Genomic DNA, 21203 nt, shown 5'->3' on the forward strand with positions numbered 1-21203 from the left:
TGTCTACGACTGAAGGGCAAAGGACCTCAGAATTCACTTCATCTGCAATACGGATGTCTTCATCTAATGTTGAACAAACAAGCCAGCAATCACAAACCACCCAAACCTCCGTCTACTACAGATTCACAGGCTACAGAGACAGCACAATTAACTCATCCAACAGCCGTGACACCTATGAGCCTGACCTCATTACAGTCATCTACCATTGAAGGTAGTTCTACATTGTTCACTACAGGTATGCCATCGTCTCCTGCACAACCATCAACTACAACTGAAGGACAAAGTAAGTCAGAATTCACTTCATCTATAACTGGAAACTTTACATCTAGTGTGGAACAAACAAGTCAGCAAACACAAACCAAAAAATCATCTACCATTCAAAATCCACAACAGGAATACTTTTACAACAGATCTAACACCTATGAGTATGATGTCATTACAATCATCTACCATTGAAGGTGTTTCAACACAAGAAGGTACATTGTCCACAACAGCTATACCTTCGTCTCCTGCACAATCATCGACTGCAACTGAAGGAAAGTAATTCAGAATTCACTTCATCTTTAACTGAAAACTTTACATCTAGTGTGGAACAAACAAGCCAGCAAACACAAACCACTACGATTTCATCTACCACAAAACCAGATTCTACAAAGACAACACAATCAACTTTTACAACAATTGTAACACCTGTGGGCATGACCTCATTCCAATCATCTACCTTTGAAGGTGGTTCAACACAAGAAGCTACATTGTTTACAACAGGTACGCCTCCGTCTTTTGCACCTCCATTGTCTACGACTGAAAGGCAAGGTATTTCTGAGTTCACTTCATCTGCAATACACATGTCTTCATCTAATGTTGAACAAACAAGCCAGCAATCACAAACCACCCAATTTCCGTCTACTACAGAATCACAGGCTACACAGACAGCACAGTTAACTTTTACAACAGCTGTGACACCTATGAGTCTGACGTCATTACAGTCGTCTACCATTGAAGGTGGTTCAACACAACAAGCTACATTGTCCACAACAGGAAAGGCTTCATCTCCTGCACAACCATTGACTACAACTGAAAAACAAAGTTCTTCAGAATTCACTTCATCTATAACTGGACAGTTTTTTCATCTAGTGTGGAAGAAACAAGCCAGCAAATACAAACCACTCAGATTTCATCTACCACTGAACCAGAATCTACATCGAGAGGACAGTCTACTTTTACAACAGCTATAACACCTATGAGTCTGACCTCATTACAGTCGTCTACCATTGAAGGTGGTTCAACACAACAAGCTACATTGTCCACAACAGGAACGGCTTCATCTCCTGCACAACAATCGACTACGACTGAAGGACAAAGTTCTTCAGAATTCACTTCATTTATAACTGGACAATTTTCATCTAGTGTGGAACAAACAAGCCAGCAAATACAAACCACTCAGATTTCATCTACCACTGAACCAGAATCTACATCGAGAGGACAGTCTACTTTTACAACAGCTGTAACACCTATGACTATGATCTCATTACAATCATCTACCATTGAAAGTGGTTCAACACCAGAAGCTACATTGTTCACAAAAAGTATGACTTCATCTCCTGAACCACCATTGTCTACGACTGAAGGGCAAAGGACCTCAGAATTCACTTCATCTGCAATACGGATGTCTTCATCTAATGTTGAACAAACAAGCCAGCAATCACAAACCACTCAAATTCCGTCTACTACAGAATTACAGGCTACAGAGACAGCACAATTAACTCATCCAACAGCCGTGACACCTATGAGCCTGACCTCATTACAGTCATCTACCGTTGAAGGTAGTTCAAAAGAAGAACCTACATTGTTCACTACAGGTATGCCATCGTCTCCTGCACAACCATCAACTACAACTGAAGGACAAAGTAAGTCAGAATTCACATCATCTATAACTGGAAACTTTACATCTACTGTGGAACAAACAAGCCAGCAAACACAAACCACTCAAAAATCATCTACCACAGAATCAAAATCTAAAACAACAGCTGAATCCACTTTTACAACAGATCTAACACCTATGAGTATGATCTCATTACAATCATCTACCATTGAAGGTGTTTCAACACAAGAAGGTACATTGTCCACAACAGGTATACCTTCGTCTCCTGCACAATCATCGACTGCAACTGAAGCGGAAAGTAATTCAGAATTCACTTCATCTTTAACTGAAAACTTTACATCTACTGTGGAACAAACAAGCCAGCAAACACAAACCACTACAATTTCATCTACCACAAAACCAGATTCTACAAAGACAACACAATCAACTTTTACAACAATTGTAACACCTGTGGGTATGACCTCATTCCAATCATCTACCGTTGAAGGTGGTTCAACACAAGAAGCTACATTGTTCACAACAGGTACGCCTCCGTCTTTTGCATCTCCATTGCCTACAACTGAAGGGCAAAGTACTTCAGAGTTCACTTCATCTGCAATACAGATGTCTTCATCTAATGTTGAACAAACAATCCAGCAATCACAAACCACCCAATTTCCGTCTACTACAGAATCACAGGCTACACAGACAGCACAATTAACTTTTACAACAGCTGTAACGTCATTACAGTCGTCTACCAATAAAGGTGGTTCAACACAACAAGCTACATTGTCCACAACAGGAACGGCTTCATCTCCTGCACAACTATCGACTACAACTGAAAAACAAAGTTCTTCAGAATTCACTTCATCTATAACTGGACAGTTTTCATCTAGTGTGGAGGAAACAAGCCAGCAAATACAGACCACTCAGATTTCATCTACCACTGAACCAGAATCTACATCGAGAGGACAGTCTACTTTTACAACTGCTATAACACCTATGAGTCTGACCTCATTACAGTCGTCTACCATTGATGGTGGTTCAACACAACAAGCTACATTGTCAACAACAGGAACGGCTTCATCTCCTGCACAACAATCGACTACGACTGAAGGACAAAGTTCTTCAGAATTCACTTCATTTATAACTGGACGATTTTCATCTAGTGTGGAACAAACAAGCCATCAAATACAAACCACTCAGATTTCATCTACCACTGAACCAGAATCTACATCGAGAGGACAGTCTACTTTTACAACAGCTTTAACACCTATGAGTCTGACCTCATTACAGTCGTCTACCATTGAAAGTGGTTTAACACAACAAGCTACATTGTCAACAACACGAATGCCTTTGTCTCCTGCACAACCATCGACTACGACTGAAGAACAAAGAATTTCAGAGTTTACTTCATCTATAACTGGACAGTTTTCATCTAGTGTGGAACAAACAAGCCAGCAAATACAAACCACTCAGATTTCATCTACCACTGAACCAGAATCTACATCAAGAGGACAGTCTACTTTTACAACCGCTATAACACCTATGAGTCTGACCTCATTACAGTCGTCTTCCATTGAAGGTGGTTCAACACAACAAGCTACATTGTCCACAACAGGAACGGCTTCATTTCCTGCACAACAATCGACTATGACTGAAGGACAAAGTTCTTCAGAATTCACTTCATTTATAACTGGACGATTTTCATCTAGTGTGGAACAAACAAGCCAGCAAATACAAACCACTCAGATTTCATCTACCACTGAACCAGAATCTACATCGAGAGGACAGTCTACTTTTACAACAGCTGTAACACCTATGACTATGATCTCATTACAATCATCTACCATTGAAAGTGGTTCAACACCAGAAGCTACATTGTTCACAAAAATTATGACTTCATCTCCTGAACCATCATTGTCTACGACTGAAGGGCAAAGGACCTCAGAATTCACTTCATCTGCAATACGGATGTCTTCATCTAATGTTGAACAAACAAGCCAGCAATCACAAACCACTCAAATTCCGTCTACTACAGAATTACAGGCTACAGAGACAGCACAATTAACTCATCCAACAGCCGTGACACCTATGAGCCTGACCTCATTACAGTCATCTACCATTGAAGGTAGTTCAAAAGAAGAACCTACATTGTTCACTACAGGTATGCCATCGTCTCCTGCACAACCATCAACTACAACTGAAGGACAAAGTAAGTCAGAATTCACTTCATCTATAACTGGAAACTTTACATCTAGTGTGGAACAAACAAGTCAGCAAACACAAACCACTCAAAAATCATCTACCACAGAATCAAAATCTAAAACAACAGCTGAATCCACTTTTACAACAGATCTAACACCTATGAGTATGATGTCATTACAATCATCTACCATTGAAGGTGTTTCAACACAAGAAGGTACATTGTCCACAAAAGCTATACCTTCGTCTCCTACACAATCATCGACTGCAACTGAAGCGGAAAGTAATTCAGAATTCACTTCATCTTTAACTGAAAACTTTACATCTAGTGTGGAAGAAACAAGCCAGCAAACACAAACCACTACAATTTCATCTACCACAAAACCAGATTCTACAAAGACAACACAATCAACTTTTACAACAATTGTAACACCTGTGGGTATGACCTCATTCCAATCATCTACCGTTGAAGGTGGTTCAACACAAGAAACTACATTGTTCACAACAGGTATGCCTCCGTCTTTTGCACCTCCATTGTCTACGACTGAAAGGCAAAGTATTTCTGAGTTCACTTCATCTGCAATACTCATGTCTTCGTCTAATGTTGAACAAACAAGCCAGCAATCACAAACCACCCAATTTCCGTCTACTACAGAATCACAGGCTACACAGACAGCACAGTTACCTTTTACAACAGCTGTGACACCTATGAGTCTGACGTCATTACAGTCGTCTACCATTGAAGGTGGTTCAACACAACAAGCTACATTGTCCACAACAGGAAAGGCTTCATCTCCTGCACAACCATTGACTACAACTGAAAAACAAAGTTCTTCAGAATTCACTTCATCTATAACTGGACAGTTTTCATCTAGTGTGGAAGAAACAAGCCAGCAAATACAAACCACTCAGATTTCATCTACCACTGAACCAGAATCTACATCGAGAGGACAGTCTACTTTTACAACAGCTATAAAACCTATGAGTCTGACCTCATTACAGTCGTCTACCATTGAAGGTGGTTCAACACAACAAGCTACATTGTCCACAACAGGAACGGCTTCATCTCCTGCACAACAATCGACTACGACTGAAGGACAAAGTTCTTCAGAATTCACTTCATCTATAACTGGACAGTTTTCTTCTAGTGTGGAAGAAACAAGCCAGCAAATACAAACCACTCAGATTTCATCTACCACTGAACCAGAATCTACATCGAGAGGACAGTCTACTTTTACAACAGCTGTAACACCTATGATTATGATCTCATTACAATCATCTACCATTGAAAGTGGTTCAACACCAGAAGCTACATTGTTCACAAAAATTATGACTTCATCTCCTGAACCACCATTGTCTACGACTGAAGGGCAAAGTACCTCAGAATTCACTTCATCTGCAATACGGATGTCTTCATCTAATGTTGAACAAACAAGCCAGCAATCACAAACCACTCAAATTCCGTCTACTACAGAATTAAAGGCTACAGAGACAGCACAATTAACTCATCCAACAGCCGTGACACCTATGAGCCTGACCTCATTACAGTCATCTACCATTGAAGGTAGTTCAAAAGAAGAACCTACATTGTTCACTACAGGTATGCCATCGTCTCCTGCACAACCATCAACTACAACTGAAGGACAAAGTAAGTCAGAATTCACTTCATCTATAACTGGAAACTTTACATCTAGTGTGGAACAAACAAGTCAGCAAACACAAACCACTCAAAAATCATCTACCACAGAATCAAAATCTAAAACAACAGCTGAATCCACTTTTACAACAGATCTAACACCTATGAGTATGATGTCATTACAATCATCTACCATTGAAGGTGTTTCAACACAAGAAGGTACATTGTCCACAACAGCTATACCTTCGTCTCCTGCACAATCATCGACTGCAACTGAAGCGGAAAGTAATTCAGAATTCACTTCATCTTTAACTGAAAACTTTACATCTACTGTGGAACAAACAAGCCAGCAAACACAAACCACTACAATTTCATCTACCACAAAACCAGATTCTACAAAGACAACACAATCAACTTTTACAACAATTGTAACACCTGTGGGTATGACCTCATTCCAATCATCTACCGTTGAAGGTGGTTCAACACAAGAAGCTACATTGTTCACAACAGGTACGCCTCCGTCTTTTGCACCTCCATTGCCTACAACTGAAGGGCAAAGTACTTCAGAGTTCACTTCATCTGCAATACAGATGTCTTCATCTAATGTTGAACAAACAATCCAGCAATCACAAACCACCCAATTTCCGTCTACTACAGAATCACAGGCTACACAGACAGCACAATTAACTTTTACAACAGCTGTAACGTCATTACAGTCGTCTACCATTGAAGGTGGTTCAACACAACAAGCTACATTGTCCACAACAGGAACGGCTTCATCTCCTGCACAACCATCGACTACAACTGAAAAACAAAGTTCTTCAGAATTCACTTCATCTATAACTGGACAGTTTTCATCTAGTGTGGAAGAAACAAGCCAGCAAATACAGACCACTCAGATTTCATCTACCACTGAACCAGAATCTACATCGAGAGGACAGTCGACTTTTACAACTGCTATAACACCTATGAGTCTGACCTCATTACAGTCATCTACCATTGATGGTGGTTCAACACAACAAGCTACATTGTCCACAACAGGAACGGCTTCATCTCCTGCACAACAATCGACTACGACTGAAGGACAAAGTTCTTCAGAATTCACTTCATTTATAACTGGACGATTTTCATCTAGTGTGGAACAAACAAGCCAGCAAATACAAACCACTCAGATTTCATCTACCACTGAACCAGAATCTACATCGAGAGGACAGTCTACTTTTACAACTGGTATAACACCTATGAGTCTGACCTCATTACAGTCGTCTACCATTGAAAGTGGTTCAACACAACAAGCTACATTGTCCACAACAGGTATGCCTTCGTCTCCTGCACAATCATCGACTGCACGACTGAAGAACAAAGTAATTCAGAATTCACTTCATCTTTAACTGAAAAGTTTTCATCTAGTGTGGAACAAACAAGCCAGCAAACACAAACCACTACGATTTCATCTACCACAAAACCAGATTCTACAAAGACAACACAATCAACTTTTACAACAGCTGTAACACCTGTGAGCATGACCTCATTCCAATCATCTACCATTGAAGGTGGTTCAACACAAGAAGCTACATTGTCCACAACAGGTACGCCTCCGTCTTTTGCACCTCCATTGTCTACGACTGAAAGGCAAAGTATTTCTGAGTTCACTTCATCTATAATACACATGTCTTCATCTAATGTTGAACAAACAAGCCAGCAATCACAAACCACTCCAATTTCATCTACCATACTACAGAATCACAGGCTATCAGACAGGACAGTTACTTTTACAACAGCTGTGACACCTATGAGTCTGATCTCATTACAATCATCTACCATTGAAGGTGGTTCAACACAACAAGCTACATTGTCCACAACAGGAACGGCTTCATTTCCTGCACAACAATCGACTATGACTGAAGGACAAAGTTCTTCAGAATTCACTTCATTTATAACTGGACGATTTTCATCTAGTGTGGAACAAACAAGCCAGCAAATACAAACCACTCATATTTCATCTACCACTGAACCAGAATCTACATCGAGAGGACAGTCTACTTTTACAACAGCTGTAACACCTATGACTATAATCTCATTACAATCATCTACCATTGAAGGTGGTTCAACACAAGAAGCTACATTGTTCACAAAAAGTATGACTTCATCTCCTGAACGACCATTGCCTACGACTGAAGGGCAAAGGATCTCAGAATTCACTTCATCTATAACTGGATTTCTTCATCTAATGTTGAACAAACAAGCCAGCAATCACAACCTACCCAAACTCCGACTACTAGAGATTCACAGGCTACAGAGACAGCACAATTAACTCATCCAACAGCCGTGACACCTATGAGCCTGACCTCTATACAGTCTTCTACCATTGAAGGTAGTTCAACACAACAAGGTACATTGTCCACAACAGGTATACCTTCGTCTCCTGCACAATCATCGACTGCAACTGAAGCGGAAAGTAATTCAGAATTCACTTCATCTTTAACTGAAAACTTTACATCTAGTGTGGAACAAACAAGCCAGCAAACACAAACCACTACGATTTCATCTACCACAAAACCAGATTCTACAAAGACAACACAATCAACTTTTACAACAATTGTAACACCTGTGGGTATGACCTCATTCCAATCATCTACCGTTGAAGGTGGTTCAACACAAGAAGCTACATTGTTCACAACAGGTATGCCTCCGTCTTTTGCACCTCCATTGTCTACGACTGAAAGGCAAGGTATTTCTGAGTTCACTTCATCTGCAATACACATGTCTTCATCTAATGTTGAACAAACAAGCCAGCAATCACAAACCACCCAATTTCCGTCTACTACAGAATCACAGGCTACACAGACAGCACAGTTAACTTTTACAACAGCTGTGACACCTATGAGTCTGACGTCTCATTACAGTCGTCTACCATTGAAGGTGGTTCAACACAACAAGCTACATTGTCCACAACAGGAAAGGCTTCATCTCCTGCACAACCATTGACTACAACTGAAAAACAAAGTTCTTCAGAATTCACTTCATCTATAACTGGACAGTTTTCATCTAGTGTGGAAGAAACAAGCCAGCAAATACAAACCACTCAGATTTCATCTACCACTGAACCAGAATCTACATCGAGAGGACAGTCTACTTTTACAACTGCTATAACACCTATGAGTCTGACCTCATTACAGTCGTCTACCATTGATGGTGGTTCAACACAACAAGCTACATTGTCCACAACAGGAACGGCTTCATCTCCTGCACAACAATCGACTACGACTAAAGGACAAAGTTCTTCAGAATTCACTTCATTTATAACTGGACGATTTTCATCTAGCGTGGAACAAACAAGCCAGCAAATACAAACCACTCAGATTTCATCTACCACTGAACCAGAATCTACATCGAGAGGACAGTCTACTTTTACAACAGCTGTAACACCTATGACTATGATCTCATTACAATCATCTACCATTGAAGGTGGTTCAACACAAGAAGCTACATTGTTCACAAAAAGTATGACTTCATCTCCTGAACGACCATTGCCTACGACTGAAGGGCAAAGGAACCTCAGAATTCACTTCATCTGCAATACGGATCTCTTCATCTAATGTTGAACAAACAAGCCAGCAATCACAACCTACCCAAACTCCGACTACTAGAGATTCACAGGCTACAGAGACAGCACAATTAACTCATCCAACAGCCGTGACACCTATGAGCCTGACCTCTATACAGTCTTCTACCATTGAAGGTAGTTCAACACAACAAGGTACATTGTCCACAACAGGTATACCTTCGTCTCCTGCACAATCATCGATTGCAACTCAAGCCGAAAGTAATTCAGAATTCACTTCATCTTTAACTGAAAACTTTACATCTAGTGTGGAACAAACAAGCCAGCAAACACAATCCACTACGATTTCATCTACCACAAAACCAGATTCTACAAAGACAACACAATCAACTTTTACAACAATTGTAACACCTGTGGGCATGACCTCATTCCAATCATCTACATTTGAAGGTGGTTCAACACAAGAAGCTACATTGTTTACAACAGGCAACGCCTCCGTCTTTTGCACCTCCATTGTCTACGACTGAAAGGCAAGGTATTTCGGAGTTCACTTCATCTGCAATACACATGTCTTCATCTAATGTTGAACAAACAAGCCAGCAATCACAAACCACCCAATTTCCGTCTACTACAGAATCACAGGCTACACAGACAGCACAGTTACCTTTTACAACAGCTGTGACACCTATGAGTCTGACCTCATTACAGTCGTCTACCATTGAAGGTGGTTCAACACAACAAGCTACATTGTCCACAACAGGAAAGGCTTCATCTCCTGCACAACCATTGACTACAACTGAAAAACAAAGTTCTTCAGAATTCACTTCATCTATAACTGGACAGTTTTCATCTAGTGTGGAAGAAACAAGCCAGCAAATACAAACCACTCAGATTTCATCTACCACTGAACCAGAATCTACATCGAGAGGACAGTCTACTTTTACAACTGCTATAACACCTATGAGTCTGACCTCATTACAGTCGTCTACCATTGATGGTGGTTCAACACAACAAGCTACATTGTCAACAACAGGAACGGCTTCATCTCCTGCACAACAATCGACTACGACTGAAGGACAAAGTTCTTCAGAATTCACTTCATTTATAACTGGACGATTTTCATCTAGTGTGGAACAAACAAGCCAGCAAATACAAACCACTCAGATTTCATCTACCACTGAACCAGAATCTACATCGAGAGGACAGTCTACTTTTACAACAGCCGTGACACCTATGACTATGATCTCATTACAATCATCTACCATTGAAGGTGGTTCAACACAAGAAGCTACATTGTTCACAAAAGTATGACTTCATCTCCTGAACCATCATTGCCTACGACTGAAGGGCAAAGAACCTCAGAATTCACTTCATCTGCAATACGGATGTCTTCATCTAATGTTGAACAAACAAGCCAGCAATCACAACCTACCCAAACTCCGACTACTAGAGATTCACAGGCTACAGAGACAGCACAATTAACTCATCCAACAGCCGTGTAACACCTATGAGCCTGACCTCTCATTACAGTCATCTACCATTGAAGGTAGTTCAACACAACAAGGTACATTGTCCACAACAGGTATACCTTCGTCTCCTGCACAATCATCGACTGCAACTGAAAGCGGAAAGTATTTCAGAATTCACTTCATCTTTAACTGAAAACTTTACATCTAGTGTGGAACAAACAAGCCAGCAAACACAAACCACTACGATTTCATCTACCACAAAACCAGATTCTACAAAGACAACACAATCAACTTTTACAACAATTGTAACACCTGTGGGCATGACCTCATTCCAATCATCTACCGTTGAAGGTGGTTCAACACAAGAAGCTACATTGTTCACAACAGGAACGGCTCCGTCTTTTGCACCTCCATTGTCTACGACTGAAGGCAAAGTATTTTGAGTTCACTTCATCTGCAATACACATGTCTTCATCTAATGTTGAACAAACAAGCCAGCAATCACAAACCACCCAATTTCCGTCTACTACAGAATCACAGGCTACACAGACAGCACAGTTACCTTTTACAACAGCTGTGACACCTATGAGTCTGACGTCATTACAGTCGTCTACCATTGAAAGGTGGTTCAACACAACAAGCTACATTGTCCACAACAGGAACGGCTTCATCTCCTGCACAACAATCGACTACGACTGAAGGACAAAGTTCTTCAGAATTCACTTCATTTATAACTGGACGATTTTCATCTAGTGTGGAAAAAACAAGCCAGCAAATACAAACCACTCAGATTTCATCTACCACTGAACCAGAATCTACATCGAGAGGACAGTCTACTTTTACAACAGCTGTAACACCTATGACTATGATCTCATTACAATCATCTACCATTGAAAGTGGTTCAACACCAGAAGCTACATTGTTCACAAAAAGTATGACTTCATCTCCTAAACCACCATTGTCTACAATTGAAGGGCAAAGGACCTCAGAATTCACTTCATCTGCAATAAGGATGTCTTCATCTAATGTTGAACAAACAAGCCAGCAATCACAACCTACCCAAACTCCGACTACTAGAGATTCACAGGCTACAGAGACAGCACAATTAACTCATCCAACAGCCGTGACACCTATGAGCCTGACCTCTATACAGTCTTCTACCATTGAAGGTAGTTCAACACAACAAGGTACATTGTCCACAACAGGTATACCTTCGTCTCCTGCACAATCATTGACTGCAACTGAATCAGAAAGTAATTCAGAATTCACTTCATCTTTAACTGAAAACTTTACATCTAGTGTGGAACAAACAAGCCAGCAAGCACAAACCACTACGATTTCATCTACCACAAAACCAGATTCTACAAAGACAACACAATCAACTTTTACAACAATTGTAACACCTGTGGGCATGACCTCATTCCAATCATCTACCATTGAAGGTGGTTCAACACAAGAAGCTACATTGTTCACAACAGGTACGCCTCCGTCTTTTGCACCTCCATTGTCTACGACTGAAAGGCAAAGTATTTCTGAGTTCACTTCATCTGCAATACACATGTCTTCATCTAATGTTGAACAAACAAGCCAGCAATCACAAACCACCCAATTTCCGTCTACTACAGAATCACAGGCTACACAGACAGCACAGTTAACTTTTACAACAGCTGTGACACCTATGAGTCTGACGTCATTACAGTCGTCTACCATTGAAGGTGGTTCAACACAACAAGCTACATTGTCCACAACAGGAACGGCTTCATCTCCTGCACAACAATCGACTACGACTGAAGGACAAAGTTCTTCAGAATTCACTTCATTTATAACTGGACGATTTTCATCTAGTGTGGAACAAACAAGCCAGCAAATACAAACCACTCAGATTTCATCTACCACTGAACCAGAATCTACATCGAGAGGACAGTCTACTTTTACAACAGCTGTAACACCTATGACTATGATCTCATTACAATCATCTACCATTGAAAGTGGTTCAACACCAGAAGCTACATTGTTCACAAAAAGTATGACTTCATCTCCTGAACCACCATTGTCTACGACTGAAGGGCAAAGGACCTCAGAATTCACTTCATCTGCAACGGATGTCTCTTCATCTAATGTTGAACAAACAAGCCAGCAATCACAACCTACCCAAACTCCGACTACTAGAGATTCACAGGCTACAGAGACAGCACAATTAACTCATCCAACAGCCGTGACATCTATGAGCCTGACCTCTATACAGTCTTCTACCATTGAAGGTAGTTCAACACAACAAGGTACATTGTCCACAACAGGTATACCTTCGTCTCCTGCACAATCATCGACTGCAACTGAAGCGGAAAGTAATTCAGAATTCACTTCATCTTTAACTGAAACTTTACATCTAGTGTGGAACAAACAAGCCAGCAAACACAAACCACTCGATTTCATCTACCACAAAACCAGATTCTACAAAGACAACACAATCAACTTTTACAACAATTGTAACACCTGTGGGCATGACCTCATTCCAATCATCTACCGTTGAAGGTGGTTCAACACAAGAAGCTACATTGTTCACAACAGGTACGCCTCCGTCTTTTGCACCTCCATTGTCTACGACTGAAAGGCAAAGTATTTCTGAGTTCACTTCATCTGCAATACACATGTCTTCATCTAATGTTGAACAAACAAGCCAGCAATCACAAACCACCCAATTTCCATCTACTACAGAATCACAGGCTACACAGACAGCACAATTAACTTTTTTGTAACACCTGAGTCTGACGTCATTACAGTCGTCTACCATTGAAGGTGGTTCAACACAACAAGCTACAGTGTCAACAACAGGAACGGCTTCATCTCCTGCACAACAATCGACTACGACTGAAGGACAAAGTTCTTCAGAATTCACTTCATTTATAACTGGACGATTTTCATCTAGTGTGGAACAAACAAGCCAGCAAATACAAACCACTCAGATTTCATCTACCACTGAACCAGAATCTACATCGAGAGGACAGTCTACTTTTACAACAGCTTTAACACCTATGAGTCTGACCTCATTACAGTCGTCTACCATTGAAAGTGGTTTAACACAACAAGCTACATTGTCAACAACAGGAACGGCTTCATCTCCTGCACAACAATCTACTACGACTGAAGGACAAAGTTCTTCAGAATTCACTTCATTTATAACTGGACGATTTTCATCTAGTGTGAAAAAAACAAGCCAGCAAATACAAACCACTCAGATTTCATCTACCTCTGAACCAGAATCTACATCGAGAGGACAGTCTACTTTTACAACAGCTGTAACACCTATGACTATGATCTCATTACAATCATCTACCATTGAAGGTGGTTCAACACAAGAAGCTACATTGTTCACAAAAAGTATGACTTCATCTCCTGAACGACCATATCCTACGACTGAAGGGCAAAGGACCTCAGAATTCACTTCATCTGCAATAACTGGATGTCTTCATCTAGTGTTGAACAAACAAGCCAGCAATCACAAACCACCCAACCTCCGACTACTAGAGATTCACAGGCTACAGAGACAGCACAATTAACTCATCCAACAGCCGTGACACCTATGAGCCTGACCTCTATACAGTCTTCTACCATTGAAGGTAGTTCAACACAACAAGGTACATTGTCCACAACAGGTATACCTTCGTCTCCTGCACAATCATCGACTGCAACTGAAGCCGAAAGTAATTCAGAATTCACTTCATCTTTAACTGAAAACTTTACATCTAGTGTGGAACAAACAAGCCAGCAAACACAAACCACTACGATTTCATCTACCACAAAACCAGATTCTACAAAGACAACACAATCAACTTTTACAACAATTGTAACACCTGTGGGCATGACCTCATTCCAATCATCTACCTTTGAAGGTGGTTCAACACAAGAAGCTACATTGTTTACAACAGGTACGCCTCCGTCTTTTGCACCTCCATTGTCTACGACTGAAAGGCAAAGTATTTCTGAGTTCACTTCATCTGCAATACACATGTCTTCATCTAATGTTGAACAAACAAGCCAGCAATCACAAACCACCCAATTTCAGTCTACTACAGAATCACAGGCTACACAGACAGCACAGTTACCTTTTACAACAGCTGTGACACCTATGAGTCTGACGTCATTACAGTCGTCTACCATTGAAGGTGGTTCAACACAACAAGCTACATTGTCCACAACAGGAACGGCTTCATCTCCTGCACAACAATCGACTACGACTGAAGGACAAAGTTCTTCAGAATTCACTTCATTTATAACTGGACGATTTTCATCTAGTGTGGAACAAACAAGCCAGCAAATACAAACCACTCAGATTTCATCTACCACTGAACCAGAATCTACATCGAGAGGACAGTCTACTTTTACAACAGCTGTAACACCTATGATTATGATCTCATTACAATCATCTACCATTGAAAGTGGTTCAACACCAGAAGCTACATTGTTCACAAAAATTATGACTTCATCTCCTGAACCACCATTGTCTCACGACTGAAGGGCAAAGGATCTCAGAATTCACTTCATCTGCAATACGGAATTCTTCATCTAATGTTGAACAAACAAGCCAGCAATCACAAACCACTCAAATTCCGTCTACTACAGAATTAAAGGCTACAGAGACAGCACAATTAACTCATCCAACAGCCGTGACACCTATGAGCCTGACCTCATTACAGTCATCTACCATTGAAGGTAGTTCAAAAGAAGAACCTACATTGTTCACTACAGGTATGCCATCGTCTCCTGCACAACCATCAACTACAACTGAAGGACAAAGTAAGTCAGAATTCACTTCATCTATAACTGGAAACTTTACATCTAGTGTGGAACAAACAAGTCAGCAAACACAAACCACTCAAAAATCATCTACCACAGAATCAAAATCTAAAACAACAGCTGAATCCACTTTTACAACAGATCTAACACCTATGAGTATGATGTCATTACAATCATCTACCATTGAAGGTGTTTCAACACAAGAAGGTCATTGTCCACAAAGGTATACCTTCGTCTCCTACACAATCATCGACTGCAACTGAAGCGGAAAGTAATTCAGAATTCACTTCATTTAACTGAAAACTTTACATCTAGTGTGGAACAAACAAGCCAGCAAACACAAACCACTACAATTTCATCTACCACAAAACCAGATTCTACAAAGACAACACAATCAACTTTTACAACAATTGTAACACCTGTGGGCATGACCTCATTCCAATCATCTACCTTTGAAGGTGGTTCAACACAAGAAGCTACATTGTTTACTACAGGTACGCCTCCGTCTTTTGCACCTCCATTGTCTACGACTGAAAGGCAAGGTATTTCTGATTTCACTTCATCTGCAATACAGATGTCTTCATCTAATGTTGAACAAACAAGCCAGCAATCACAAACCACCCAATTTCCGTCTACTACAGAATCACAGGCTACACAGACAGCACAGTTACCTTTTACAACAGCTGTGAAACCTATGAGTCTGACCTCATTACAGTCGTCTACCATTGAAGGTGGTTCAACACAACAAGCTACATTGTCCACAACAGGAAAGGCTTCATCTCCTGCACAACCATTGACTACAACTGAAAAACAAAGTTCTTCAGAATTCACTTCATCTATAACTGGACAGTTTTCATCTAGTGTGGAAGAAACAAGCCAGCAAATACAAACCACTCAGATTTCATCTACCACTGAACCAGAATCTACATCGAGAGGACAGTCTACTTTTACAACTGCTATAACACCTATGAGTCTGACCTCATTACAGTCGTCTACCATTGATGGTGGTTCAACACAACAAGCTACATTGTCCACAACAGGAACGGCTTCATCTCCTGCACAACAATCGACTACGACTGAAGGACAAAGTTCTTCAGAATTCACTTCATTTATAACTGGACGATTTTCATCTAGTGTGGAACAAACAAGCCAGCAAATACAAACCACTCAGATTTCATCTACCACTGAACCAGAATCTACATCGAGAGGACAGTCTACTTTTACAACTGGTATAACACCTATGAGTCTGACCTCATTACAGTCGTCTACCATTGATGGTGGTTCAACACAACAAGGTACATTGTCCACAACAGGTATACCTTCGTCTCCTGCACAATCATCGACTGCAACTGAAGCCGAAAGTAATTCAGAATTTACTTCATCTTTAACTGAAAACTTTACATCTAGTGTGGAACAAACAAGCCAGCAAACACAAACCACTACGATTTCATCTACCACAAAACCAGATTCTACAAAGACAACACAAACAACTTTTACAACAACTGTAAGACCTGTGGGCATGACCTCAATCCAATCATCTACCTTTGAAGGTGGTTCAACACAAGAAGCTACATTGTTTACAACAGGTACGCCTCCGTCTTTTGCACCTCCATTGTCTACGACAGGCAAAATTTCTGAGTTCACTTCATCTGCAATACACATGTCTTCATCTAATGTTGAACAAACAAGCCAGCAATCACAAACCACCCAATTTCAGTCTACTACAGAATCACAGGCTACACAGACAGCACAGTTACCTTTTACAACAGCTGTGACACCTATGAGTCTGACGTCATTACAGTCGTCTACCATTGAAGGTGGTTCAACACAACAAGCTACATTGTCCACAACAGGAACGGCTTCATTTCCTGCACAACAATCGACTATGACTGAAGGACAAAGTAATTCAGAATTCACTTCATCTATAACTGGAAAATTTTCATCTAGTGTGGAACAAACAAGCCAGCAAACACAAACCACTCAGATTTCATCTACCACTGAACCAGAATCTACAAAGAGAACACAATCAACTTTTACAACAATTGTAACACCTGTGAGCATGACCTCATTACAATCATCTACCATTGAAGGTGGTTCAACACAACAAGCTACATTGTCCACAACAGGTACGCCTCCGTCTTTTGCACTCCATTGACTGCGACTGAAAGGCAAAGTATTTCTGAATTCACTTCATCTTTAACTGAAAACTTTTTCATCTAGTGTTGAACAAACAAGCCAGCAAACACAAACCACCCGATTTCATCTACTACAGAACCAGATTCTACAAAGAGACAACACAAACAACTTTTACAACAAGCTGTGACACCTGTGAGCATGACCTCATTACAATCATCTACCATTGAAGGTGGTTCAACACAACAAGCTACATTGTCCACAACAGGAACGCCTCCATCTTTCCTGCACCTCCATTGTCTACGACTGAAAAACAAAGTATTTCAGAGTTCACTTCATCTATAACTACACATGTTTTCATCTAATGTTGAACAAACAAGCCAGCAATCACAAACCACCCAATTTCCGTCTACTACAGAATCACAGGCTACACAGACAGCACAGTCTACTTTTACAACAGCTTTAACACCTATGAGTCTGACCTCATTACAGTCGTCTACCATTGATGGTGGTTCAACACAACAAGCTACATTGTCCACAACAGGAACGGCTTCATCTCCTGCACAACAATCGACTACGACTGAAGGACAAAGTTCTTCAGAATTCACTTCATTTATAACTGGACGATTTTCATCTAGCGTGGAACAAACAAGCCAGCAAATACAAACCACTCAGATTTCATCTACCACTGAACCAGAATCTACATCGAGAGGACAGTCTACTTTTACAACAGCTGTAACACCTATGACTATGATCTCATTACAATCATCTACCATTGAAGGTGGTTCAACACAAGAAGCTACATTGTTCACAAAAAGTATGACTTCATCTCCTGAACGACCATTGCCTACGACTGAAGGGCAAAGGATCTCAGAATTCACTTCATCTGCAATACGGAATTCTTCATCTAATGTTGAACAAACAAGCCAGCAATCACAACCTACCCAAACTCCGACTACTAGAGATTCACAGGCTACAGAGACAGCACAATTAACTCATCCAACAGCCGTGACACCTATGAGCCTGACCTCATTACAGTCATCTACCATTGAAGGTAGTTCAACACAACAAGGTACATTGTCCACAACAGGTATACCTTCGTCTCCTGCACAATCATCGATTGCAACTCAAGCCGAAAGTAATTCAGAATTCACTTCATCTTTAACTGAAAACTTTACATCTAGTGTGGAACAAACAAGCCAGCAAACACAATCCACTACGATTTCATCTACCACAAAACCAGATTCTACAAAGACAACACAATCAACTTTTACAACAATTGTAACACCTGTGGGCATGACCTCATTCCAATCATCTACCGTTGAAGGTGGTTCAACACAAGAAGCTACATTGTTCACAACAGGTACGCCTCCGTCTTTTGCACCTCCATTGTCTACGACTGAAAGGCAAGGTATTTCTGATTTCACTTCATCTGCAATACAGATGTCTTCATCTAATGTTGAACAAACAAGCCAGCAATCACAAACCACCCAATTTCCGTCTACTACAGAATCACAGGCTACACAGACAGCACAATTAACTTTTACGACAGCTGTGACACCTATGAGTCTGACATCATTACAGTCGTCTACCATTGAAAGTGGTTCAACACAACAAGCTACATTGTCCACAACAGGAATGGCTTCATCTCCTGCACAACCATCGACTACGACTGAAGAACAAAGAATTTCAGAGTTTACTTCATCTATAACTGGACAGTTTTCATCTAGTGTGGAAGAAACAAGCCAGCAAATACAAACCACTCAGATTTCATCTACCACTGAACCAGAATCTACATGGAGAGGACAGTCTACTTTTACAACTGCTATAACACCTATGAGTCTGACCACATTACAGTCGTCTACCATTGATGGTGGTTCAACACAACAAGCTACATTGTCCACAACAGGAACGGCTTCATCTCCTGCACAACAATCGACTATGACTGAAGGACAAAGTTCTTCAGAATTCACTTCATTTATAACTGGACGATTTTCATCTAGTGTGGAACAAACAAGCCAGCAAATACAAACCACTCAGATTTCATCTACCACTGAACCAGAATCTACATCGAGAGGACAGTCTACTTTTACAACAGCTGTAACACCTATGACTATGATCTCATTACAATCATCTACCATTGAAGGTGGTTCAACACAAGAAGCTACATTGTTCACAAAAAGTATGACTTCATCTCCTGAACGACCATTGCCTACGACTGAAGGGCAAAGGACCTCAGAATTCACTTCATCTGCAATACGGATGTCTTCATCTAATGTTGAACAAACAAGCCAGCAATTACAACCTACCCAAACTCTGACTACTAGAGATTCACAGGCTACAGAGACAGCACAATTAACTCATACAACAGCCGTGACACCTATGAGCCTGACCTCTATACAGTCTTCTACCATTGAAAGTAGTTCAACACAACAAGGTACATTGTCCACAACAGGTATACCTTCGTCTCCTGCACAATCATCGACTGCAACTGAAGCGGAAAGTAATTCAGAATTCACTTCATCTTTAACTGAAATCTTTACATCTAGTGTGGAACAAACAAGCCAGCAAACACAATCCACTACGATTTCATCTACCACAAAACCAGATTCTACAAACACAACACAATCAACTTTTACAACAATTGCAACACCTGTAGGCATGACCTCATTCCAATCATCTACCGTTGAAGGTGGTTCAACACAAGAAGCTACATTGTTCACAACAGGTACGCCTCCGTCTTTTGCTCCTCCATTGTCTACGACTGAAAGGCAAAATATTTCTGAGTTCACTTCATCTGCAATACACATGTCTTCATCTAATGTTGAACAAACACGCCAGCAATCACAAACCACCCAATTTCCGTCTACTACAGAATCACAGACTACACAGGCAGCACAGTTAACTTTTACAACAGCTGTGACACCTATGAGTCTGACGTCATTACAGTCGTCTACCATTGAAGGTGGTTCAACACAACAAGCTACATTGTCCACAACAGGAATGGCTTCATCTCCTGCACAACCATCGACTACGACTGAAGAACAAAGCATTTCAGAGTTTACTTCTTCTATAACTCGACAGTTTTCATCTAGTGTGGAAGAAACAAGCCAGCAAACACAAACCACTCAGATTTCATCTACCACTGAACCAGAATCTACATCGAGAGGACAGTCTACTTTTACAACTGCTATAACACCTATGACTATGATCTCATTACAATCATCTACCATTGAAGGTGGTTCAACACAAGAAGCTACATTGTTCACAACAGTATGGCTTCATCTCCTGCACAACAATTGCCTACGACTGAAGGGCAAAGTTCTTCAGAATTCACTTCATTTATAACTGGATGTTTTCATCTAATGTTGAACAAACAAGCCAGCAAATACAAACCACTCAGATTTCATCTACTACTGAACCAGAATCTACATCGAGAGGACACAATTAACTTTTACAACAGCTGTAACACCTATGACTATGATCTCATTACAATCATCTACCATTGAAGGTGGTTCAACACAACAAGGTACATTGTTC

At 40.6% G+C, this 21203-nt stretch overlaps 2 protein-coding genes across 2 annotated transcripts; both read left to right on the forward strand.

The window, feature by feature from the left end:
- The first annotated feature begins 1129 nt into the window (after positions 1–1129).
- On the forward strand, positions 1130–7093 carry LOC122354359 (mucin-3A-like). Its single transcript, XM_043252527.1, has 2 exons — positions 1130–2900; positions 6435–7093. The coding sequence occupies exons 1-2, from the start codon at positions 1241–1243 to the stop codon at positions 7091–7093; spliced, it is 2319 nt and encodes a 772-aa protein (XP_043108462.1). The 5' UTR covers positions 1130–1240.
- A 4275-nt stretch (positions 7094–11368) lies between these two features.
- On the forward strand, positions 11369–13266 carry LOC122354360 (mucin-3A-like). Its single transcript, XM_043252528.1, has one exon. It carries the CDS (start codon positions 11596–11598, stop codon positions 13264–13266), a length of 1671 nt encoding a protein of 556 aa, XP_043108463.1. The 5' UTR covers positions 11369–11595.
- Positions 13267–21203: the final 7937 nt, after the last annotated feature.

Source organism: Puntigrus tetrazona, chromosome 11, assembly GCF_018831695.1.
Source record: "Puntigrus tetrazona isolate hp1 chromosome 11, ASM1883169v1, whole genome shotgun sequence".
In the NCBI taxonomy this organism is placed as follows: domain Eukaryota; kingdom Metazoa; phylum Chordata; class Actinopteri; order Cypriniformes; family Cyprinidae; genus Puntigrus; species Puntigrus tetrazona.